The sequence below is a fragment of the Chelonia mydas genome, chromosome 6, assembly GCF_015237465.2.
Source record: "Chelonia mydas isolate rCheMyd1 chromosome 6, rCheMyd1.pri.v2, whole genome shotgun sequence".
In the NCBI taxonomy this organism is placed as follows: domain Eukaryota; kingdom Metazoa; phylum Chordata; order Testudines; family Cheloniidae; genus Chelonia; species Chelonia mydas.
In genome coordinates, this window is record NC_051246.2 from 13,509,537 (window position 1) to 13,533,991 (window position 24,455).

Here is a 24,455-nt window from a genome sequence, read left to right on the forward strand (position 1 = left end):
GATCCCCATTCCTGTGCACTCAGCCATGTGGAGTGTGAGCCTAAGGGGTCACCCAGAGCTGGGCAGCGGGGTTCGGACAGATGGGGCAGCCAATCCCCTCCCCAGCGGCATCCTGGGGCTGCCCCCTCCCTCCAAACTAGACTCAGCCTCTCCTCTCCAACCTAGGCACAAACAGACCCTTCCTCCATTGGACTGGGGCGCAGACCCATATCTCACCCACATCCACCCTCTGCCTTTCAGAGTAAATGTGCCAGAGCTATGTGCCAGCCAGACCCATTCCCCTTCCCTCAGAGCCGGCTCCCCGCCCGTCTATAACCCTGTGCCTTCCTGCTGTGCTGACATGGTGTCTCCTGGGAGATCAAGCAATGTGTCCCACCCGCCACACACACAAACACACTGCATTTCCCATCAGACACCCCCCCGCGCCCACGTCAAGGCAGACCCTGTCTCAGGTGACCAGGCTATCCCTGGCTCTGGGAGGGGAGTGGAACTCAGGACTCCTGGGTTCTCTTTGCAGCTTAGGGGGAGGAGGGGAGTCTAGTTGGTTAGAGCAGGGGGGGGCCTGGGTTTTATTCCCAGCTGTGGCAGCCATAACCCATGGGCTGCCTCTGATTTTGTACCACGCTGCCGCCTCTGCGCCCCCTGCCCCGGGTTCAAATCCTCCCACCGGGAATCTCCCTCCTCGTTTACTTCTCCGTTCCCCAGCGAGCCGGGGCACGAATGGGTTAAAGACACCAAGCGCCTGGCGTGTAGCCTGGAGCAGGGAGGGGGACGGGATAGCGGAGGGACCTTCCTGTGCCAGCCTCGGACACCTGGGTCCCGAGCCCAGCTGCCCTCCCGCCGCAGTCTGCAGCTCCGGGGGATCGCTCCGGCCCGGCGGTGAGTAGGGGCGCGGGGAGAGGCGGCCGAGGGAGGGAAACAGCCGCAGAGGCAGGAAATCGCTGCCTGGAGGAAGCGGCCTCAGGGCCGGGGGGGATCGGAGTCGAACCGCGGCTGGGACCGGAGAGATCCCCCCCCACCCCATCCCTGGGTAGCCCCGGGGTCTGTGCAGCTAGCTCCGCAGTGCAGGGGTTAAGCAAGCTGTGCAGCAGGCGAGGCGCCGGCCTGCCCGGGGGAGTGGCTGTGCTGGCGATGATCCCGGGTGTGGGCTGACTTAGGCTGGGGGGAGGAACCCGGCTGTGGAGAAGGCATGAGGGACGGGGGGCTGGCGTCTGGTGGAGCAATGACTGCCTCTCCAGGGAGCCACCTGCTCCCTGCCCACACTGCCTGCCAAGGGGCAGTTAGTTTGTGGTGTGGCAGCTGGAGCTGGGACTCGCCCAACTCCTCTAGATGCCCACCTGGTGGGAACAGCGGCTGGGCTGGGGCTTAGTGAGTGGCCCCCTGTTAGTGGGGCTTCTGCTTTTGGGGTTCATTAACGTCAGTTTTTCGGGCGTTATTTTTAACAATTTTTGAGTTCTGTGTAGCTATCCAAAAGCCGGGGGTGGTTCAGGCCTTTCCCTTTGTATCAATATCCTTCATTTTGCAATTTAAACTGAGTAAATCAACAGAGTATTATCACTTTACTGTATTATCAATATTATATTGTAATGAGGAATCTATTTGCTATGGCCCCTTATGCGCTTTTACCTAGCACTGTTTCAAACAGCACTATGTTAGAGCACACTAGGGAGCTTCTAGTGCACACCAGCAGGGTCCACGTGGACCAATTAATACTCAACACATTCCTTCATTTGAGAAATCATACTCCTGTAGTGCACATGACTGCTCCGTCTAGACAAGCCCTTATAACCCTTTCCAATGTTTGATTTCTTTTCTTTGTATTGGGGTGTTTTGTTGGTGTTTATCAGCTAAAACCTAAAATCAGATGTCCTACCCATTAGCAATGCCCCGGGCATCCTGTGCCCAAGTAATGGCAATTTAGGAGGACATCAGGTCTCTTGTGATATGCAGCGTAGCTGTAGCTGTGTTGGTCCTAGGATTTCAGAGAGACAGAGTGGGTGAGGTAATATCTTTTATCTGGGGTTGTCAAATGATTTTAAAAAATCACAATTAATCACGAGATTAAAAAAACAGTCACGATTAATCAGAGTTTTAATCGCAGTGTTAAACAATAACAATATCAATTTAAATGTATTATAAATATTTTTGGATGTTTTTCTACATTTTCAAACATATTGATTTCAATTACAACACAGAATACAAAGTGTACAGTGCGCACTGTATATTATTTTTCAGTTCACCTCATGCAAGTTCTGTGGTGCAACCTCTTTATAGTGAAAGTGCAATTTATAAATGTAGATTTTTTTTTTTTACATAAACTACACTCAAAAGCAAAACAATGTAAAACTTTAGAGCCTACAAGTCCGCTCAGTCCTATTTCTTGTTCAGCCAATCGCTAAGACAAACAAGTTTGTTTACATTGACAGGAGATAATGCTGCCCGCTTCTTATTTGCAATGTCACCTGAAAGTGAGAACAGGCGTTCTCATGGTACTGTGGTAGCTGGCGCTGCGAGGTGTTTATGTGCCAGATGCGCTAAACTTTAGTATGTCCCTTCATGCTTCGACCTGCAGATTCTAAAGTAATAATAATAACTCTACATTTGTAAGTTGCGCTTTCACAATAAAGAGATTGCGCTACAGTACTTGTATGAGGTGAACTGAAAAATACCATTTCTTTTGTTTATCTTTTTTACAGTGCAAATATTTGTAATCAAAAATACTAATATAACGTGAGCTCTGTACCCGTTGTATTCCATGTTGTAATTGAAATCAATATATTTGAAAATGTAGCAAAACATCCAGAAGTATTTATAATACATTTAAATTGGTATTCTGTTATTGTTTAACAGTGCGATTAAAACTGTGATTAATCGTGACTATTTTTTAATCTAGTTCATTTGTTTTCCATTCATTGCTTGCGTTAACTGCAATTAATTGACAGCCCTACTTTTATTGGACCGAACTTGTGACACTGGCACTGGCTGAGTGCTGGGCAAGGACTCCGAACTCCTGGGTTCGATTCATGGGTCTGCTATAGACCTTGGGCAAGTCACCTTTCCTCTTTGGGCCTCAGTTTATACTCCTGCACTTTGTCTGTTTAGAGTAGACAGTAAGCTGTTCAGGGCAGGGAGCGTCTTCCACTGCGTGCCCGTACAGCACCCAGGGCAACAGAGCCCCAAACTCGGTCGTTGGGTGCTCATGCGGTCCCTGGCACAATGGGGCCCAGATCTCTGCTGGGGTTTCTAGGGGCTACTGTTGCTAGTGACAGTGAGAAGTTCTCAGTGCTGTGATAATCTCCAATGCCTCCTCTCTGCTGTTCCAGGGGCAGGCGTCCCCGTTCCCAAACCCCACCTCGTGTCGCACATGGAGCCATGGGAAGAGCTGCAGGTCCCAGATCCCCAGTGCTCCAAGGAACAGGAGATGCCAAGAGGCACCCAAGAAGGTGAGGGTATTCAGAGACCATCTGAGAGGGACCATCCTTTGATTTCACTCCTGGCACTCCGGCAGGTGAATAGGGAGGAGAGGATAACAAACTCCCTCATCTTCCACGCTAGGCAGGCTTAGCTTCCTTGAGACACTCCCAGCTCAGGAGATGCAGGGAGGCAGTTTCTCCCCCTTAACCATCATGTAAAACCAGTCTCTCAGGGAGTGTGTGTCTCTTCAACACCTCGCTCACCCTCGGCCTTTTGACTGTCCCCTCCCCCCTTCGTGGGGGTGATTCAGGCACAGATCCTCAAAGGTTCCCATTGATTTCAGTGGAAGTTAGGAGTTGGAAGTACCTTTGAGGATCTGGATCTCAGCCCTAGGAAGGTGGGTCTGGCCCACCAGAAGTGGGAGGGCAGAGGTTGCTAGTCCTGGGTGTGCATCTCAAGAGCTCTGACCTGGGCTATTGTCCAGCCACGGTTCCTGGCTGCCAGGATATGGAACTGACCCGATAGATGCTGCAGTAACCCTCTGTACATTAGGCAGACAAACATCTAGAGCGGCTATAGATTATTACAGGCCACTCCTGATCTGCCCCAGGGCACCTCCTCTGGGCATCAGTGCAGCAATGACTCCCATCTGGCTCCTCTTACAGGTGCCGAGATCCCACGTAGAAGCAAGGAAGAGACTTTGCAGCATGAAAGGGAAGCAGCCAGATGCAAAGGGAGTGTGTCCTGTAAACTCAAGGGGGGCGATGGCTGGATGGAAGGGCAGCAGGATCCTGGACCTCTGGGCTCCATTTGTGTGAAGAGTGACATGAGCGACGGGTCAGCGGGTGGCATCCCAAGCCCCATCACCTGCCCCATGTGCGGGAAGGGCTTCAGCCGCAGGTCGAACCTCACGAAGCACCAGCGGGTCCACACGGGGGAGCGTCCCTTCTGCTGCACCCAGTGTGGGAAATGCTTCACTCAGAGCTCCAACCTCTGCCGGCACCAGAGCCTCCACGCAGCGGGCGAGGGGCCCTGGCGCTGCCCTGAGTGTGGGGAGAGCTTCACAGGGAGCGCAGGGCTGGCCAGGCACCAAAGAACACATGTCGTAGGGGAGAGATCCCACTACTGCCACCAATGTGGGAAAGGCTTTGCCAGCCACTCACTCCTGACCATCCACCGGCGCAGCCACTCGGGGGAACGGCCGTTCTCATGTGCCCAGTGCGGGCGCAGCTTTGACCGCAGCTCCCTACTGGTGGAGCACCAGCGCACCCACACTGGGGAGCGCCCCTACCGCTGCCACCAATGCAGCCAGGGCTTCACCCGCGCCACCCACCTCAGCCGGCACCAGCTAATCCACCGTGGCGAGCGACCTCACGGCTGCCCCGAGTGTGGCCGGCGCTTCCGGCTCCGGGCTGCGTTAGTCAAGCACGTGCGGAGCCACACAGGGGAGCGACCCTACAAGTGTGCTGAGTGTGGGGCGGTCTTCGCCAGTGTCTCCTCCCTGGCTCGGCACCGCCGGAGCCACGCCGGCGAGAAGCCCCACCGCTGCCCTGACTGTGGCAAGAGGTTCGGGCAGAGCACTGCCTTCGCTGAGCACTGCCGCACCCACACCGGGGAGCGCCCCTACCGCTGCCTGGAGTGTGGCCGCGCCTTCGCCGGCAGCTCCAACTTCATCCGGCACCAGAGAGTCCACACCGGGGAGCGGCCCTACCAGTGCCAGGACTGCAGCCGCACCTTCCGGGTCAGCTCCAACCTGGCCAGGCACCAGAGGACTCACCACCAGGGGCTGGTGGCCACTGAGTGTGGAGATACTCCCTTGCTGGGGCAGGCAGGACAGAGCTAGGGCCACTGGGGGCATGGGCCAAGGTGGAGCCAAAGGCCGGGGGAGCTGGACAGGGCTGGGCCATTGCAGGTTTACGCTGAGGTGGAGCTGAAGGCCGGGCGGGGGCTGGCTGGGGCTGGGCCATGGCGGGCATAGGCCGAGGTGGAGCCGAAGGCTGGGGGGTTGGTTGGGGCTGGGCCATGTCAAGTGTAGGCTGAGGTGGAACCAAAGGCCAGGGGTGTGGGTTGGGGCTGGGGCCATGGCAGGCGTAAGCTGCGATGGTCAGAGCACAAGGCAGGAGCAAGTGGCTGGTGGCTGGATTCTCTGCAGCCCTGAGCCAAGCAACACCCCATGGAGCAGGATCAGACGGCCTCAGGGAAGGTGGCTCCTCCATCTTGCCGCACCAGCCCTCTCTTCCCTGCCATGGTGCTGAACTCTCCGTCCAGTAGGAAGCGCTGCCTAAACCCTCCTCCCACCATTACCGCCAACTTAGGCCAGGCCTGCTGGGGCAGAGCTCTCTCCTTTCATCCCCCCAAGGAAGAAAGGGCCAGTGTTGGCCCCTGGCTCCAGTCTGCTGCTCACAGGGCTGTGCCATGGCGACAAACTCGGAGGTGACCCAGGGGCAATCCCGCCCTAGGAGAGCTGCCCGTCTTTGCTGTATAGACCAGCATCAGGCAGGCTGGGCCCTGCCCACAGTGCCGCAGGTCTCCGTGGGGTCTGTGCCACCCCCCGCCCCGAGCCAATGCCGCTTGAGCCGCAGCAGGTTTGTTGATATTAAAAACAAAAGCCCACACCCTGTTGTCGTGTTTTCGTGGTTCCCAGGTGAAACGTGGGGTCGGCCGACACACTGAGCCCCGGAGCTGCCTGCTGGGCCATGCTCATCCTCGTTGCACTTTAGTTCCCTCTCTCCTAAACGTCACTCCCCGCTGGAGTCACTGTGGCTGGCGGCACTGCCTGCAGACTCAGCAGACGTTGGCTTTCTCGAGGGTTAGCTCTGAAACCTGGAAGGACCCTGCGCTCCAGAACCAAAGCCCTCAATCCCAGAGCCCCCTGGGCCAGAGCCGGGGGCTGGCCACTCCTAAGCTCCTGCACTTGGATCTTCTGTAACGAAAGAGTCACAAAGCTCAGAGAGAACAGAACCCAATTGGGGATCGAGGCAGAAAGAGATTCCTTGAGTGAAGGGTCACTTCCCACTGACTTTGGGAAACTCCTTCACTTTAGACTCTCTTGGAAATAGAGGGCCTGCTCCCCCGCTGTGGTAAATCAGCTGTCACTCTCTTGATTTCAGTGTAACTGCTGACTTACACCAGCTGCCAATCAGGCCCATTGACCTGTTTGTATGTTAGGTTTTTAGGGGAAGTGGTGATGTCGGGGGACCCTGGCTCCCAGCAGTGAGGGAGAGCTAGGCCCAGGTCCTCCAAGGTCTGTGGGCTTCTAACTTTCTTTGAAATCCAGGGAAGTTGGGTGCCTACACACTTTGGAGGATCAGGGTCACAGAGACTTACCTAAAGACACCCAGAAGCTCATTGGGAGGGCCAGGAATAGAATAGGTCTCCTGAGTGCCAATATGCTGTGCTAACTGCTAGGCATCGCTGTCCCCCTGACGGTGTTCTGCTGAACATGTGTTTTAGTACAGTTAAATGCAAGGCCATTCATCTGGGGACAAAGAAGGTAGGTCCTAGTGTAGGGCGCTGGACTGTGTCCTGGAAAGCGGGGACTCTGAAAAGGAGCTGATGATCATGGTGGATGAACTTCCAGTGCAATGCTCTGGCTAAGAGGGGAATGCAATCTTTGGGCACGTTAACAAATAAAAGCTGCCAGGAGGGGTAGTTAAGAGTGTGGCAGGACACACCTCACCACCTTAAAAACATGGAAATAGGCAAGGAGAAAGTTTGTGCATTTGCGGGGGAAAGGTCAGGCTCGATACTTCTGTACCTGGAAAGATAATGGAGCAAATAATTAAGCAATCAGTTTGCAAACATCTAGATGATAATAAGGTGATAAGTAATAGCATGAATTTGTCAAAAACAAATTGTCAAACCAACCCAAATAGCTTTCTTCGACAGGGTACCAAGTCTCGTGGATGGGGGGACGTGGTATATCTTGATTTTAGTAAAGCTTTTGATACTGTCCTGCATGATCTTATAAATAAACTGGAAATACAACCTAGATGGAGCTACTATAAGGTGGGTGCAAAACTGGTTGGAAAACCATTCCCAGAGAGTAGTTATCAGTGGTTCACAGTCATGCTGGAAGGTCCTAACGAGTGGGGTCCCACAGGGATCAGTTCTGGGTCCGGTTCTTCATCAGTGATTTAGATAATGGCATAGAGAGTACACTTATAAAGTTTGCGGATGGTACTAAGCTAGGAGGGATTGCAAGTGCTTTGGAGGACCGGATTAAAATTCAAAATGATCTGGACAAACTGGAGAAACGGTCTGAAGTAAATAGGATGAAATTCAATAAGGACAAATGCAAAGTACTCCACTTAGGAAGGAACAATCAGTTGCACACATACAAAATGGGAAAGGACTGCCTAGGAAGGAGTACTGCGAGAAGGGATCTGGGGGTCATAGTGGACCACAAACTAAATATGAGTCAATAATGCTGTTGCAAAAAAAGTGAACATCATTCTGGGATGTATTAGCAGGAGTGTTGTAAACAAGACACGAGAAGTAATTCTGCCACTCTAATTAGGCTTCAACTTGTGTCCAGTTCTGGGCACCACATTTCAGGAAGGACGTGGACAATTTGGGGAGAGTCCAGCGAAGATCAACAAAAATGATTAAAGGTCTATAAAATATGACCTATGAGGGAAGATTGAAAAAATTGGGTTTGTTTAGTCTGGAAAAGAGAAGACTGAGAGGGGACATGATAACCGTTTTCAAGTATGTAAAAGGTGGTTACCAGGAGGAGGAAGAAAAATTGTTTTTCTTAACCACTGAGGCTAGGACAAGAAGAAATGGGCTTCAATTGCAGCAAGGGAAGTTTAGGTTGGACATTAGCAAAAACTTCCTAACTGTCAGGGTGGTTAGGCACTGGAATAAATTGCCTAGGGAGGTTGTGGAATCTCCATCGTTGGAGATTTTTAAGAACAGGTTAGACAAACCTGTCAGGGATGGTCTGGATAATTAGTCCTGCCTCAAGTGCAGGGGACTGGACTAGTTGACCTCTTGAGGTCCCTTCCAGTTCTATGATTCTATGATGGTTGTGGTGGTCCCTTCCGGACTGCTGTCCAAGCAGGGTCACCTGTATTGCCCTCTGCATGCTCATAACACTCAGGTCTGCATGAAGACAAGGGCAGTAATCCAATCTTATACTTCCGCCAGTGGCCTGCAGGGGTCAGGCATGACGTTTTCCCCCCAGCGGCACAATTGGGCAATGGATTCTGGGTTATTTGTTTTATTCACCTTTCTCTGTATCATTAGGGATTGACCACATCTGGAGGTAGGACACCGGAGGGTGGACCAGTGCTCAGAGCTGATGTGCCTTGTTTGCATGCTCATGGTATAACTGCTCACCAAATTTGTGGTCAGGAATGAATTCCCCCCCAGGTCATGCTGGCAGGGAGAGCGCACACCATTCCTGGAAGTACTGGAGTATCCAATACTCTGGGGAGGCGTGAGTGACCACCCTATCTCCCCCCAGCTCTAATCCACTAGACCCCACTCCCTTTGCAGAGCTGGGGCTAGAACCAGGAGTCCTGACTTCCTGCATCCCTACTTAACCCACTAGACCCCACTCCCTTCGCAGAGCTGGGGATAGAAACCAGGAATCCTGACTCCCCCCTTTCCAATCCCCCCTCTAACTCACTAGACCCCATTTCCTTCCCAGAGCTGGGAATAATTGGATCAATGGAGATGGGATCTGCTCCTGAAATGGATGCTCTGACAGGGTGCATTTGTGGGGGGTTGCTCTTTCAGGGAGACAGTGTCAGTACAGCAGGAAGGCACAGTGTTATAGATGGGGTGGGGAGCTGGCTCCGGGGGTCTCTGGGGTGCGGGTGAGGTCTGGCTGGCACATAGCTCTGGCACATTCACTCTGAACAGCACTGGTGCGTGTGGGGGAGATCTGGGTCTGAGCCCCATTCCAATGTGGGAAGGATCTGTTTGTGCTGAGGTTGGAAGGGAGCAGCTGAATCCAGTCTGGATGAATGCCACGATGCTGCTAGGGGGAGGAGACGAGCTGCCCACGTGTCAGACCCTGGAGACCAGTTATGATGTGTTGGGAACCTGAGCTGGAGATGCCCTGAGAATTCACAGCATCTGACAACTCACTGCATGGATCACAACTGCACAGACATTCCTGTACCGCTTACTCCCATCCCTAGACTGGGAATAGAACCCAAGAGTTCGGACTCTGCCCCCTCACCAGCTCCACATTCTCTCAGTAGCTTTGACAGCGTGGTCTAGCCGCAAGGACACTGGCCTGGGAATGACACCTGCTGAGGGATTGTGAATCAGACCGTTTACACCTTTTTACACCTGTTTACATCTTTTTTGTTCTTTTGAGAAATCAAATGACTGAGCAGCAGTTTGGAGAAAAGATGTCTGAGTTAAAATTGTTAAACAACAACAAAAACCACCAAAGAAAGAAAGAAACAAATAAAAACTCGACCCAGAACCAGGACAAAAATGCAGGGAACTGCTTATTGAAATGGCAAGTCTTATTAATGGAATAAAGAGAGAAAAATAGAAACCCACATGTAACTGAACCAGACAGGATTTATGGCAAGGTGCAAACAAAAGAGGGACTGAAAAAGATATTCCAAAGGAAAAAAGTTTGGAAGAGGGTTTGGCAAGTAGAAAACATTAAACAAATGCAGCTTGGTAACATCCAAGTCCCACCTCCTCATGAGATTAGGGTTGCCAATTTTATTTGGACGTATTCCGGGAGGTTTCATCATGACATAATCTTTAATTAAAGATGAATCTTTAATTCCTGGAGACTCCAGGACAATCCTGGAAGAATGGCAACCCTACATCAGATGCTAGCAGTTGTTGCTAAACCCACAGATAAATATAACCTATGACGGGCACAGGTGAGGTTAATAACAAATATCCCTTAATTTGCTGCATCATTGTTAGAGTCCTTGAGTTAAAAGCAAAATTCATCCTCCAGGGCAGAGTTAAGGTCATGAGTGCACATCCCTCCATTTCTGACGGCACTGTTAGAATGCTGTAGCTAAAAGTGAACAAATACCGCAGATATTTGGGAGTTTGGACTTAATACCTTCTGCCAAGATTTTCAGAAGTGACTAGAGATTTTGAGGCTGTGTGTGCCCCAGCTCAATACCTTAAAGGGGGCCTGATTTTGGGAGGAAAAGTGCTCAACCCTTTATTCAGAATCAAGCCCTTTTAAAGATGTCCCAAACCTTTTAGGCAACAGAGGTCCAATCCTGAAAGGATCATAGCAATTACGGCTTCTATCAACTCGTCACAAGAAGCAGCCAGGTCCTGGATGCATCTGAGAAGAGATTCTTAGGTGCCTCTAAAGTGGCACCTAATAAATATGGTTATGGAGGATTCAGGAAAGAAGAGTTTAACCCAAACATTGTCTAAATTGGGATTTGTGCTGATTCCAGCTGCTCCTCATGTATCTGTCCCAATGTAAACCCCTAAGGAAGACTATGGAAATCATTACTTCTATTGGTGAAGGGGATATCTTGAATCAGGGCAGATTTCCAGCATACAAAAGATCTTGAAATCCCCTCAGGAAATCTGATCTAGAACTTGTTAAAATAACAAAATTTTTCACCATGAAAAATTTCATTTTTTTGAGAAAGAAAAGAAAGAAAGAAATGTAAAAACATTTTATTTTCAAATCACAATTTCGGTCTGGATTTTCAAAAAAAAAAGTTTTCAATTTGGGGATTTTTGGATTATTTTTCTCTCCCCTCCTTTTTTCCTCACTGCAAATGATGGGTGAAAGTAGAAGTGAGACAGAAAGCGTGTTTGATGAGAGGAGAGCAAAGCAAAAAAATCCAATTTGAAATTAAACAAAAATGTGCATTTTGTGATCACCAGTCAAATTTTTTTGTTGAAAATAACGTTTTCATGAGAAAAACTCCATTTTTCACTAAACTTCATTTTTTGCCAGGAATATGTTTTGCTTACAAAATATCAGTTCACTCTGATTAATTTAATCCCATTGAATTTAGAAACCAAATTCTCTTCAACTCCTTTGAAAAATCCCAGCTGGGAAGGCTAACTCCTAACATCCAAATCCAAGTGGTGGAGTCCTAACAACAGTAGTTCAGTCTTTAACAAAACACTTCCTGAAAGGCGGAGTTAAGGTTATTAATGGCTATCCATTAGGGATCTGGGGCAAAAATTAGGGGTTGGTCCTGCTTTGAACAAGGGGTTGGACTAGGTGACCTCCTGAGATCCCTTCCAAGCCTGATATTCTATGATTCTATGATCCCTCAATTTGTTTGATACTATTCTTAGAATCCTGCAGTTAACAAAGTTTTTTGCCTGGGGAAAACAAACCATTCCTTGGTTTTTATTGTTCGTTTTTTGTTTTGTGTTTTAACAAATAAAACAAAAAGTGTAGGTTGTTATTTCTAATCTTCCCTAAGTGCTATTTCTAAGTGTTAGTTTTCTAAAAAACTAAATACATAAAAGTTTTGGGAAAAGAATGGAGGAAAATGTTAATTTTCATATTACAAATATATATACATAATATATATAAAACCAGGGAGGTTTCAAGCAAATAGGAGTGACACTTCCAAAAAGTCTTGAAAAGCAAGGAGCCAATTCCATTGTGATGTGTTGTTTATTCTTGTATATCCAACTCATGGGGTCTCAGCCCCCAAAGGTGATTGTTACAGGATCTGAAGGAATTTGGGCACATGACTCTCTTCCAAAGCTGATCAAATGCTGGTCTGTCCCGTCCCCAGCCCCCTGTTTTTTTTTTTTGGACAAAACAGATTTTTTTTCCCCCCTAGAAATTTCCATTCCATGGAAAAGTTGGTGGGATTCATTGAAAAATACCTGGAAAGTGTTTAGGTTTTGAGGGGGAGGGATAGCTCAGTGGTTTAAGCATTGGCCTGCTAAACCCAGGCTTGTGAGTTCAATCCTTGAGGGGGCCATTTAGGGATCAGGGGCAAAAATTGGGGATTGGTCCTGCTTTGAGCAGGGGGTTGGACTAGATGACCTCCTGAGGTCCCTTCCCACCCTGATATTCTATGAACCCAAATTTTCTCACCTTTAGGTTTGTTGACAAAAGCCCTAAACATTTTCCACAAACGTTTAGATGAAAAATTTCAAGGAAACACATTTTTCCCAACCTTGTTTTCATTAAAAAATTTCATGGGGACACACAAACCATTTCCTGACCAGCTCTCACCCGTTAGACCCAATCCCAACCCAAATGCATGATCCCATGCTACCCTGAGCCAAAGGGGTAGCTCCCCCAGCTGTGAGTGAGCAGTGGGATGTTATCGTAGCCAGGGATGTGCACTAGAGGGAGACATGGCCACAGGCATTAAGCCCACGAATTACACCTGAGCCTTAGAATCCTGGCTATAAATTCAGCCTCTGGTGGATTCCTAAACCCTTCACAACTGTGAGACACATGAACAAATTCCACCAACTCCATTGGGATTGGAGCGGGTTCACAAATGCCTCCAAAATTTAACCCCACCAGCCTGGCCACTCTAAGCAATCACAAATCATGAGTCAGCCCCCAGAATAATCATGGCTTAAAAACATCATGAGATGTTGAAAATCATAAATGTAAGGGTCTGTTTAGTCACGATTCTGAGCCATTTGGAGTAATTTTCCCAGCTTTTCTCCCCAACCATGAGGATCAGAAAATGACTTTTTTAAAAAGCTGAGATTTTTCTATAGTCACATGACTTTTGGGGGGGAAAATATCACCAACAATTTTGATTAAAAGAAAAAAGGTGTCTTGTTCCAGAACCAAATTGACTTAGTGAAACTGTTTTTCTTTCTGTCCCTTGATCAGCTCTAGCACTACACCTGCTCCCTGTCCCTCTCTAGTGGCTGGATAAAGGATTACAAGTCTGTATCACCCTCTTGGCCTGGTAACTCAAGCAACAGAGGAGTCCCGGGTTCAATCCCCACCCAGGGAAGCCGGGGAATGGAGGGGCTTAGTTGGCAGGTGGGGAGGGGAGTTCATTATCACCATCGTCCACCACAATAATAGTGGCATGGAGCTTCTGATGCTGCGCCAGCTGCGAGGGAAAGCAGAACCCTTTGCCACATTGGTGGCAGCGGTGGGGCCGCTCCCCGGTGTGGATGGCCTGGTGTTGCACCAGGTTGGAGCTCTGGGCAAAGGTGCGGCCACACTGCCCACAGGCAAAGGGCCGCTCACCGCTATGGGTCAGTTGGTGCTTGCGCAGCACCTTGCCATCAGCGAAGCCCTTGCCGCATTGGTGGCAGCAGTAGGGCCGCTCCCCACTGTGCAGCCGCTGGTGCCTCAAGAAGCTGGAGCTATCACTGAAGGCTCGGCCACATTTCGGGCACTTGTACGGGCGCTCCCCAGTATGGGTGCGCAAGTGCTGTGTCAGGTTGGAGCTCTGGGCAAACGCCTTGCCGCATTGGTGGCAGCGGTGGGGTTTCTCACCAGTGTGGACTCGCTGATGCTGTGTGAGGTGTGAACTCATGCTGAAAGTCTTCCCACACTCAGTGCACCGGAAGGGCCGCTCCCCGGTGTGGATCCTCAGGTGCTTAAGGAGCGGTGATCGGTCCACAAAGCCCTTGTGGCACTGGGGACAGCGGTGGGGGTTGTCAGGGCTGTGCAGCCGCTGGTGTTTGGCCAACTGGGAGTGCAGACAGAACCCCTTCCCGCACTGTGGGCAGATGAAAGGCTTCTCCGCCAGGTGGGTCTTCTGGTGCTGCGTCAGGTTGGAGCTCTGGCTGAACCCTTTGCCACACTGGTGGCAGCGGTGGGGTTTCTCGCCAGTGTGGGTGTACCGGTGCTCAATCAGGTGTGCCCGACGGCCGAATGCCCTCCCACAGTCGGGGCAGCGGTAAGGTCGCTCCCCAGCATGGGTGCGTCGGTGCTGGGCCAGCCGGGAGCTGTCGGCGAAGCTGCGCCCACAGCTGGGGCAACAGTAGGGGCGCTCGCCTGTGTGGGTACGGGCATGCTTGGTGAGCGACGAGCTGTCCACAAAGCCTTTGCCACACTGGGGGCAGGTGTAGGGGCGCTCTCCCGTGTGGGTCCGGCCGTGCTTAACTAGGGACGAGCTGTCGGCGAAGCCTTTGCCGCAGTCGGCACAGCGGTAAGGGCGCTCACCCGTGTGTATGCGCCGGTGCTGCACCAGGTGCGAGGGCCAGGTGAAGGCTTTGCCGCAGTCGGCACAGTTGTAGGGTTTCCCTGAGTTGGCAGCAGGGAGCGTCATTGGTGGCCATTCCTGGTCGGGGCTGGGGGACAACTCCCACTCGGACCCGCTTGACAGCGCCCCGTCCTCCGGGCCAGGACTCCCCTCCTTGTCCCCGCTCTGCGCCTCGTCGCCAGCTGGAACGACACGGAAACAGATCACCACTCACTGGGCTGAAAAACCGTCTCCCAACCCACCCTCTAGAGATGGAGCTGGCTGGGAGCCCGTGTCCCAGCATGACACGCAGGCTAGGAGAGGGATCGTGGGCTGAAATCCAGGATGTGCTGGAGTCCAGAGTGCAGCTCCCATAGGGCTTATGAGGCATGCTTTTTTTAACAGTGAGAGTAATCAACCATAGGGACAACCTACCAAGGGTTGTGGCGGATTCTCCATGACAAGATTTAAAGCAAGTGTGGAGGTTTTTCTAAAAGATCAGGCCTAGTTCAAACAGGAATTAACTCAGGGAAGTTCTCTGGCCTGTGTGATACAGCAGAACAGACTAGATAATCACAGTGGTCCCTTCTGGCCTTGGAATCCATGATTCCATGGGCTATAATGGGGCCAGGACTTCACCTGTGGACGTCAAGGCCAGAAGAGCCCATTGTGCCCATCCAGTCCAGCCTGAGAACCCAGGGCAGAGAACTTCAACCAGTATCAAGATCCTTGGCTGTATAACTTCACAGATTCCAAGGCCACAAGAGACCATTGTGATCATCTAGTCTGACCTTCCGTGTAACACAGGCCAAAGACCTGCCCCCAAAATCATTCCTTGGGCAGAGCTTTTAGAAAAGCATCTAAACTTGATTTTAAAATTGTCAGGGATGGAGAATCCACCATGACCCTTAGTAAATTGTTCCAGTGGTTCATTACTCTCAATGGTAAAAATTTACACCTTCCTTCCAGCCTGAATTTGTCTAAGCTTCAACTCCCAACCACTGGATTGTGTTAGACCTTTCTCTATCCCAGTGTAGACTTATAGGCTGTGGTCAAGTCACTCCTTAACCTTCTCTTTACTAAATTAAATAGATTGAGCTTCTGGAGTCTCTCACTATAAGGCAGGTTTCCTAATCATTTAATCATTCTCGTGGCTCTTCTCTGAAACCCTCTCCAATTTTTAAGCATCCTTCTTGGATTGTGGACACCAGAACTGGACACAGAATTCTAAGAGCAGATGGACCAATGACAAATACAGAGATACAATAACCTCTCTGCTTCTCTTAGAGATTCCCTTGTGTATGCATCCAAGGATTGCACTAGCCCCTTTGGCCACAGCCAATGTTTACTAGAGGGGAATTAACCCCTAGGATTCTCCAAAAGATGAGTACACCTGGGGTAGATGGGCAGAGAGATGAACGTGGATGGAGATAGCCTGACAGGGTTCTGTAACTCGCCAGTGTAGCCCAGTTTGTGAGTTGTGTACACTTCTATAGCAATCACTGTTAGCATGATCTGCCAACCAAGAATTAATTTAAGGCCAGCAGGGCCCATCGTAACCACCCAGTCCACCCTCCAATGGCTATTAGCCAAGATAGTTAGAGATGCAACCCCATGCTCTGGGTGTCCCTAAACCTCTGGCTGACAGAAGCTGGGACTGGACGACAGGGGATGGATCACTCAATAAGTTGCCCTGTTCTGTTCATTCCCTCTGAAGCATCTGGCACCTGCCACTGTCGGAAGACAGGATACTGGGCAACATTGACCATTGGTCTGACCCAGTCTGGCCATTCTTGTGTTCTCCTGCCTCACTTAACTCCCCAGCGATTCCTTCCTCCACCTAGTAACTCCTGGCTGAGCGACACATGTCTATTTAATTGGAGAAATCTGAGAAACATTTTGTTTGACAAATCTGAGAATTCACAAGGCCCAAAAAGTTGGTTCCACTTTATCATAAGGCTCCATCTATAAATGATTCCTCGATGTCTTAAAGAACGGTGACTGAATAGATAGAGTGCCCAGTAGCTCAATACGCTCCTGAAAACCATGGGGTATAATTATGATTACTATTAGTGTGATTTATTTATATTACTGTAGCACTTAGGAGCCCAAGTGGTGGACCAAGACCTCCTTGTCCTAGGCACTATACAAACACCGAACAAAACCATCTACACACCTTCTAGCGCTTATAATCATCCACCACACGTGCCTGTTCCATGCTTTCAACAGCTGGGCCTCGGTGATTAACGCTTTACCTGCCATTTATAAACAGAATCGCTATATAAAGTGTGTCTGAAAAAACAAATCCATCCAGTATGTCTCAGATTACTTATCCAGCTGGAGTCACAACTGACCCCGTCACATTGATGTGGCAGCTCTTGGTTCCCGTGCTGAACTGGACGAGATGAGGCAGGACTGGCTGGGCTCACTGTGTCCTGGGGCGCCAGGGTTAGTTAGGAAGTGTCTCTCACCTGTGCCTGCTGGGACGTGGCTGTCACTGGAGCACCGGGGATCCAGCGTGCACGGCTCTACCTCTGGCTCCATCTGGGACTCACGGCTGGTCTGGGGGTTGGAAATCCGGCCCTGAGGACAGAAAAGAGGGGAGACCAGCGCTGGGTTAAACAGCTGTTACAAAGGACGCTCTGTGAGTTTGAACTTCTTGCCTGGAGGGACATATGATGGCGGGACATGGCAAAAAGGGCCAGGGGACCCGTGGGCACAGCATGGGGGGTCCTGAAGACAAAACATCTGGGTGGAAGAAGTGCTAATGTGACAGGCAATGGGGATCAAAGGAGGGATCTTGGCTGCCTGCTGTAGTTAGGCCCCAAACAGAGGTGGCCAGCTCAAGGAGAGAAGTCCTCCCTGGGCCCAGCTACTGCCTCTGGGAGAGGTGCATAAAGGACACCCCTTCCACTGCTGCAGGAAGCGCCTCTGCTCCGGAGTTCCCAGGACAGCGCGGTCCCTGTGCCCCTGCAGTGTGGACATGCCCCGAGCGCGGCCAGACTCCGCAGCAGGGGCTGGAACAGAGACGCCTCCAGCGGGGACCCTGCGCGCGGCCCCGGGGGCTCAGCAGAGAGCCCCGGGAGCGGGGGAGCTTGGAGCTTCCTTGGGACCAGCGGGCTGGGAGCGGGGAATCTGCCTGGTCCCAGCCACGGGGCAGCTCCGCTCCCCCGGCCCTGCGGCCGCTTCCTCCGGGCAGCGATCTCCTCCCTCCGCCGCGCCCGGCTCACCGCCCTGGGGGGCCCGGGGCTGCAGCCGGGGACTCGCCCTGCGCACACACAGGCCGGGAGCCGGGCTGGGGACCCAAGTGTCGGCCGGGGCTGGCACAGGAAGGTCCCTCTAGTTATTACGTCCCCATGCCGGGCCGGCTTCTCCGGCTCTGATCTGGGATGAGGAACTCGGTGGGTTTAACCCATCCCTCCCCAGGCGGCAAGGAAGCGGGTTTGTCTCCCTCTGGGGCCTCTGGCTGCCTGCGGGAGCGAGCAGCTGGGTCCACACAGGGTGTCAAGTGGCTCATCAACGTGGGTGCCAACCTCAGGGCAGAGTGATGCAGACCAGGGCACAGACCCCAGACCGGTTGTGTGTTCGATACCTCAGATGTCACCAAGCAAGTATCAGAGGTGAACTCCTCAAGCACCAGACTAACTGGAGTCACTGGCAGTTGCCGTGGGCACTCTGTCTAGCCTGCCACCCCGGGCAACCCTGCTTTTGTGCGAGATGGTCCCTTACCCCAAAAATCACAACAATATTCAGGTTTCAGAGTAGCAGCCGTGTTAGTCTGTATTCACAAAAAGAAAAGGAGGACTTGTGGCACCTTAGAGACTAACCAATTTATTTGAACATAAGCTTTCGTGAGCTACAGCATCCGATGAAGTGAGCTGTAGCTCACGAAAGCTTATGCTCAAATAAACTGGTTAGTCTCTAAGGTGCCACAAGTCCTCCTTTTCTTTTAACAATACTCAGGCTACTCGCAGTCCCAAAGGACCAGTCACTTACCCCAGGTCAGTTGCACCTTAGATCTTCCCCCAAAGATAACACTTGTGGCCAATCCTTTAATTAACTAAAGATTTATTAACTAAAAAAAGGAAACAAGAGAGTTATTCACTGTGAAAGTAGAATGAATTATATTGAAATTATAATTCATTAAAGAAATGCTACTTGAAGGGTTTGTTGAAATATAGTTGTCAGGAAGAAAAACATTAAGGAGTGTGAGACAATGGGTCCTCAAACTAATTAACTTAGAGCTCCTGCAGAGCTAGGAGATTGGTAAACGTTAGTATGCAAATAAGATATGCATGTATATTTGTCAGTTTCTGCTTCCTTTTGTCTCTTATGTTAAATTGGCTTTGGCTTATCTGTATAAATAAGTTAGCTTGAGCCTCAGAGCGGGGCTCACATATCTGGGTGCATTGGCAAAGCACTTTGCTAATAAACAGAGTGGTCTGACAAATTATGTGAGTCCTGAATCTGACTTTGACATCACAAAGTTAAAGCCGGTAACTTACACACACAAATGAGTTACAGTCTTAGGTTCCAAAAGGTGATAAAATCTGTTGTAATGTGCAAGCACTATAAATCCTCTGGAGCTAAGCGGCTTGCTTCAACTCAGTAATATTGCCCTCTCTGCATTCCAAGCAGCAGAGTGATGACAATTTCTTCTTGAGGGGGATTTGATTCCCTTCCCCCAGAGTTCAAACCCTGCTGGGACAAGCGCATGTCCCCTTTCTGTGGGGAAAACAATCAACAAAGTATTTTGGTTCCGCTCCACAATGGTTTCTCTGGTGTCTATGGGCCTTCTTTTGTTGGGCAGGAGGTGACACCTCTCATGGTAAACGAGTATCGCACACGTAGTAATGCTTGTCGCCTGACTGTGAGGGTTTCCAGTTTCATAGCAAACACTTTAATAGTTACAGAGCAAACACTTAAATATTACCTTATAACAGAAGATTCAGACATTATAATTGAGATCAATGCCTGCCGCAACTCACAAGCATTTTATAAAGTCCAAACACAGAACACATTTCTATGAAGCTAATATATATTTTAACAATGCTAACACACAGGCGAACCGGTCTGGTTTCCAGCTATGCATCTGTCAGTATTCAGTGAGGCCTAGGGGCCTTGGCATGAGCTGGCACCTTGTCTATTGGTGTCACAGCACTGTTCTCACAAAAGTCTATTGGGGGAAATCCCAGGGAAGTGAGAGCAGCATTTGGGCCTTTGATGGCAAAGCAAAGCTCTCCCACCATTGGAGACGGGTTTCAGAGATGAGCTACAGGAGCTATTTGAGATTTGGAAAACCTGCTCTATAGTTAAGATTATATTTTTATTGATAACCGCCGATAAATGTCAATTTCACCATCCACACACACCCATAGATGAAAAACAATTTCCCCTGTAATAATAAAAATTTACAGATAGGTAAAGCAGGAAACATGCTGCTTGAGAACTAGAGTTTGATTTAAGGCTACATACCTTGTTTTATTTTGACATGTGACATTGACCATTAGTGTTTTAGTAAATATAAAGCTTTAACTTTTTTAATCTCGAGGTCTACCATCATTAAATAATTATTGTCTGACATCTCCCCCCACACACCCTGTTGGACCTCCTATAATTTCCCACAACTGTGAAAATTTACATAAATATTGAAAAAATTGCTTCAAACCAAACTGATGTGATACATCGACGTTATTTTAAAAAATAGAATCCTGCCACACCTGCCAATAGTGAGGGACCAAAGGACTTCAATGGGTTTCGTTTATTCGAGAGAAGGTTAAGAGGTGACGTGATCCCGGTGTAAGCACGGACATGGAGGGGATGGCTGAGAGCAGAGGGCTCTTTATCCTTCAGTTTAGGCAGAGCATGATCCACTGGCTGGGAGCAGAAGGGAGACAAATGGAGGCTGGGAATTAGGGGCCAGTGTTTATCTGGGAGGGGAATGAACCATTGGGAGAGCTCCCCTTAGGACGGGGTGAATTCTCCATCCCTGGGAGTCTGTCAGTGGAGATGGGGCGTCTCTCTCTCAAAGCCCTGCTCTAGCTCAGCCAGGAGTTACTGGGCCAGAGGCAGAAATCCTGGGGGAGATTCTCTGGCCTGGGTGAGGCAGGAGCCTCACCCAGATGGGCACAATGGGCCCTTCTGGCCGTGAGCTCCATGACTCTAAATCCAAGCTGTTATAAATGACTGTAGGGCGGGAGGCAGAGGTTGCCCACAGAATACACCAGCAGTATAAGAGGGAGCCTAGTCTCTCAGGTGTTGAGGGAGAAACTTCCAGTCCACGTGTGGAGGCTGCAATGAGATTTGGCCAGAGGAATAGCGGAAAGACAGACAATAGGCCGAAAGGCTAGGACAGAGAGAAGGCCTGAAGGGTGGCAAGATAATTCTGGGGAATTTTTGCCTAACACAGAGATGCCAAAGATGCCCTAGGGTCAGATCCTTCGCTGGTGTAAATCAGTGTCACCTCAATGGAGTGTTGCCGATTTACATCAGTTGGGGATCTGCCCCCATTAGGGTGACCAGATGTCCCGATTTTATAGGGACAGTCCCAAACTTCAGAGCCTTTTTCTTATATAGGTGCCTATTACCCTGCACCCTTTAGCCCAATTTTTCACACTTGCTCTCTGGTCACCCTAGCCCCCACTGAGCCCAGTTTACACCAGTGGGGGATCTGCCACATTTCTCACAATGCACTGAGCGGCTCATGCAGCCTCATGGCTGGGGTGGGAAGGGTTAAGCCCAGTGACTCCTGGGTCTGCCACTTCACAGAGCAGACGGCTGGGACGGGGACAGGATAACGGAGGGACCTTCCTGACAGCGCGGTGCCCAGGTCTGGCCCGCGTGTGAGCAGCGGGTCTGGGGGGATCGCCCCAGCCGGGCGGTGAGTGCGGGGCGCCGGGCTGCCGCGAGAGGCGGCACCCGGGGAGGGAGGCAGGAAATCGCTGCCCGGGAGAAGCCGCTGCCGGGAGGAGGGGACCGGCCTGGAGAGACCCCCGCTCCCCCAGCCAGCTCCGGGGCAGTATGGGCTGGGAACGGGGCTGGGGGAGTGGGGGCGGGCTGGGGGCCGGGGAGCATCGGCAGAGCTGTGCCTGGGGGAGGCTCCGACAGACCCAGCCTGGCTCTAGCCAAGGCTACCGGCCTCTCCCCCCTCCTCAGCCCCCACAGCGCCCCCTGCTGGCTCTGGGGATTGAGCGCGGGTCTGTGCTCCCCTCCCCCGGCTCTGGGGCACATTCCCTGCAGTCTCCCCTCTCCCCCGTGGGTCCTCCCAGGCCCTGGCTCCATGGTGACCTGTTCGGCTCCTCCCCAGGTCAGGGTGCATGCCGGTGAAGGTTGAACAAGTGGCCTGGGAGAAGATGGCATCCCCTGGGGCATTATGGGAATCTCCCGGTTCCCAGCTGGACCAGCCGCAGCTCCATCCAGAATGTCTATCCCAGGAGGAGGAGGGAAAGGGTGAACCTGCAAGACCCCACTATGAGCTGCTTTCTATCCCCAAAGAGAAGCCCCAAGCTCTCCAGGAAACAGGACACCAACGTGAGCTTCTTTGTGACATAAAGGAGGAACCCCTTGAAACGGGTAACAAATCACTTCTCCATCCCCCGCCCTTACTGCATATCTGTGCATCGCCCAGCATGATGGGTACCTGATCTCGGTCGCTGTGTGTCTGTGCAGCACCCTGCACGATGGGTCCCTGATCTCAGTCACTGTGTCTGTGCAGCGCCCGGCATGACGGGGCCCTGATCTCAGTCACTGGGTGTCTGTGCATCGCCCAGCATGATGGGTACCTGATCTCGGTTACTGTGTGTCTGGGCATCACCCAACATGACGGGGCCCTGATCTCAGTCAGTGAGTGTCTGTGCAGCGCCCAGCGCGCTGATCTTGGTCCCTCTGCCTCACCCACCCCACCGATCTCAGTCACTCTGTGTCCGTGCAGTGTCCAGCCTCCCAATCTCACTTCCTGGGTGCCTGTGCACCACCCAGCATGACAGGGCCCCACTCTCCGTCACTCTGTCTGTGCAGTGCCCGGCCCAACGGGGCCCTGCTCTTATTTGGCACATGTATCTATCCGTGTTATTTATCTGGCCTCACCGGTGCCAGGTCTGAGCATCTCACAGTCGTTTGTGAGTTTAGCCACACACAGCCCCTGTGAGGCCAGGAAGGATCAGGCTAAAGGTGAGGCCCAGAGAGGTTCACCCAGCATCACTCAGGAAGTTAGTTTCAGAGCAGGAAATTGAACCCAGATCTCCTGACTCCCGGTCCAGTGCCCTAAGCCCTGCACCATCCCCATTCATAGGTGCCCCTGCCGTAGATGTTATAACAACAGACTGACTCTCATCTGGATTGTCTCCTCATTCCAGCTGTTGACAGGAAGCTGAGCAAGGAAGGTGCCGACACTGCCCCCTCTGCCCTCAGCTCCCTGTGCCCATTCTCCCTCTGGGAGAACCTGGCAGACTCCACTGGCTGTGGGGACGAAGTACTCAGGGATCCCACTGCTAACCCCCAGCAGGACAAGCCCTTCCGGTGCAACAAAGAAGAGGTGTTTGAGGATCCCACCCTTGCCCCTCAGCTGGATGGGGCACTTGGAGATCTCACCTCTGCCCCCCAGCCAGCCGAGAAGCCGTTCAGGTGCAGCGAGTGCGACAAGACCTTTGGGCAGAGCTCCCACCTGCTGCAGCACCAGATCACGCATACCGGGGACCGCCCCTACCAGTGCCCTGACTGCGGCAAGCGCTTCAGCTGGAGCTCAGCCCTGTGCCAGCACCAGCGCATTCACCGCGGGGAGCGCCCCTACCAGTGCCCTGACTGCGGCAAGCGCTTCGCCCAGAGCTCCAACCTGACCACACACCGGCGCACCCACACGGGCGAGAAGCCCTACCGCTGCCCACAGTGCGGCCGCGGATTCAGCCAGAATGCCAACCTGCTGACCCACCAGCGGGTGCACGCAGGGGTCAAGCGCCACGAGTGCCCCCAATGCGGACGGGTCTTCGTGGAGCGCTCATCTCTGCTCAAGCACCAAGGCGTGCACCTGGCGGAGAAGCCATACCAGTGCCCCGAGTGCGGGCGCAGCTTCACACAGGGCTCCACACTGGCCCAGCACCTTCGCATCCACACCGGTGAGAAACCATACCAATGCGGTGAGTGCGGGAAGTGCTTTGGGCAGAGCTCGGCCCTGGCCCAGCACCGCCGGGCCCACACAGGTGAGAGATCCTACCACTGCCACCAATGCGGCAAAGCCTTCAGCCAGAGCTCCAACCTCATCACTCACCAGGCCTCACACACTGGTGAGCGGCCCTACAAGTGCCCGGACTGCGGACGCGCCTTTGGGCGCAGCGCCCATCTGGTTACCCACCAGCGCACCCACACTGGGGAGCGACCCTACCGCTGCCACCAATGCGGCAAGGGCTTCAGCCAGAGCTCCACCTACATCCAGCACCAGACCACCCACACCGGTGAACGCCCGTACAAGTGCCCGCAGTGTGGCAAGGCCTTCAGCCAGAACTCCAACCTGCTCACCCACCAGCGCATCCACACCGGTGAAAAACCTTACCGCTGCCACCAATGCGGCAAGAGCTTCCGGCAGAGCTCAGGCTATCTGCAGCACCAAAGGACCCACACAGCCTTGCAGCCCTCCACCACACCCACATAATGGTGCTCGCCATGGGGACTATGGGTCTAACATCACAAGCCTCCAATGTTTGTGCTAACTCAGAGATATGGTGGGAATTACAAACCACAATATGTTGCCCGGGTAGCAGAGGGTTACACACAGTTGGACATGCACCTGCCTCTCCTGATAGGGCTAAAGCAGCGACACAGTGGACTCATAGATGGATCTGGACTGAACATGGGTTTTCCATTTCATGGGAAATTCTGTGATTTTTTCGGGGGGGAAATATCCATTCCAAAACAGAATGAAAAGAAACAAATTCAAAACTTCCC

General features: G+C 51.7%; 2 protein-coding genes across 5 annotated transcripts; one reads left to right on the forward strand and one right to left on the reverse strand.

Moving 5' to 3' along the window:
- Positions 1 to 24,455, forward strand: LOC114021483 (zinc finger protein 850). The gene is made up of 7 exons (XM_037898668.2): positions 1 to 879; positions 3,324 to 3,443; positions 4,080 to 5,255; positions 6,868 to 6,907; positions 21,322 to 21,399; positions 21,826 to 22,091; positions 22,874 to 24,455. Exons 1-7 carry the CDS (start codon positions 246 to 248, stop codon positions 24,160 to 24,162), a joined length of 3,603 nt encoding a protein of 1,200 aa, XP_037754596.1. The 5' UTR covers positions 1 to 245; the 3' UTR covers positions 24,163 to 24,455.
- On the reverse strand, positions 9,728 to 18,533 carry LOC102930519 (zinc finger protein 135). 4 transcript variants are annotated; one of them, XM_037899207.2, is made up of 4 exons: positions 17,750 to 17,860; positions 16,991 to 17,102; positions 16,696 to 16,774; positions 9,728 to 14,722 (listed from the first exon to the last, which is right to left on the reverse strand). In XM_037899207.2, the coding sequence occupies exon 4, from the start codon at positions 14,604 to 14,606 to the stop codon at positions 13,353 to 13,355; it is 1,254 nt and encodes a 417-aa protein (XP_037755135.1). In that variant the 5' UTR covers positions 14,607 to 14,722; positions 16,696 to 16,774; positions 16,991 to 17,102; positions 17,750 to 17,860; the 3' UTR covers positions 9,728 to 13,352. The 4 variants fall into 4 exon arrangements, with proteins under 4 accessions (XP_037755135.1, XP_043405382.1, XP_043405381.1 ...); XM_043549447.1 differs by lacking the exons at positions 16,696 to 16,774; positions 17,750 to 17,860 and adding an exon at positions 18,516 to 18,533; XM_043549446.1 differs by lacking the exon at positions 16,696 to 16,774 and having other exon boundaries at positions 17,750 to 17,923.

Bases quoted from the DNA above. Each gene is read 5' to 3' on its own strand.
- LOC102930519 (XM_043549447.1), bottom strand. From the start codon at position 17,063: ATGGAGCCAGAGGTAGAGCCGTGCACGCTGGATCCCCGGTGCTCCAGT. The intron at 14,723-16,990 runs GTGAGAGACACT...GTGTCGTTCCAG, and splicing joins CCACGTCCCAGCAGGCACAG to CTGGCGACGAGGCGCAGAGC.
- LOC114021483 (XM_037898668.2), top strand. From the start codon at position 246: ATGTGCCAGAGCTATGTGCCAGCCAGACCCATTCCCCTTCCCTCAGAG. The intron at 3,444-4,079 runs GTGAGGGTATTC...CTCCTCTTACAG, and splicing joins GCCAAGAGGCACCCAAGAAG to GTGCCGAGATCCCACGTAGA. The intron at 21,400-21,825 runs GTGAGTGCGGGG...GCTCCTCCCCAG, and splicing joins GGGATCGCCCCAGCCGGGCG to GTCAGGGTGCATGCCGGTGA.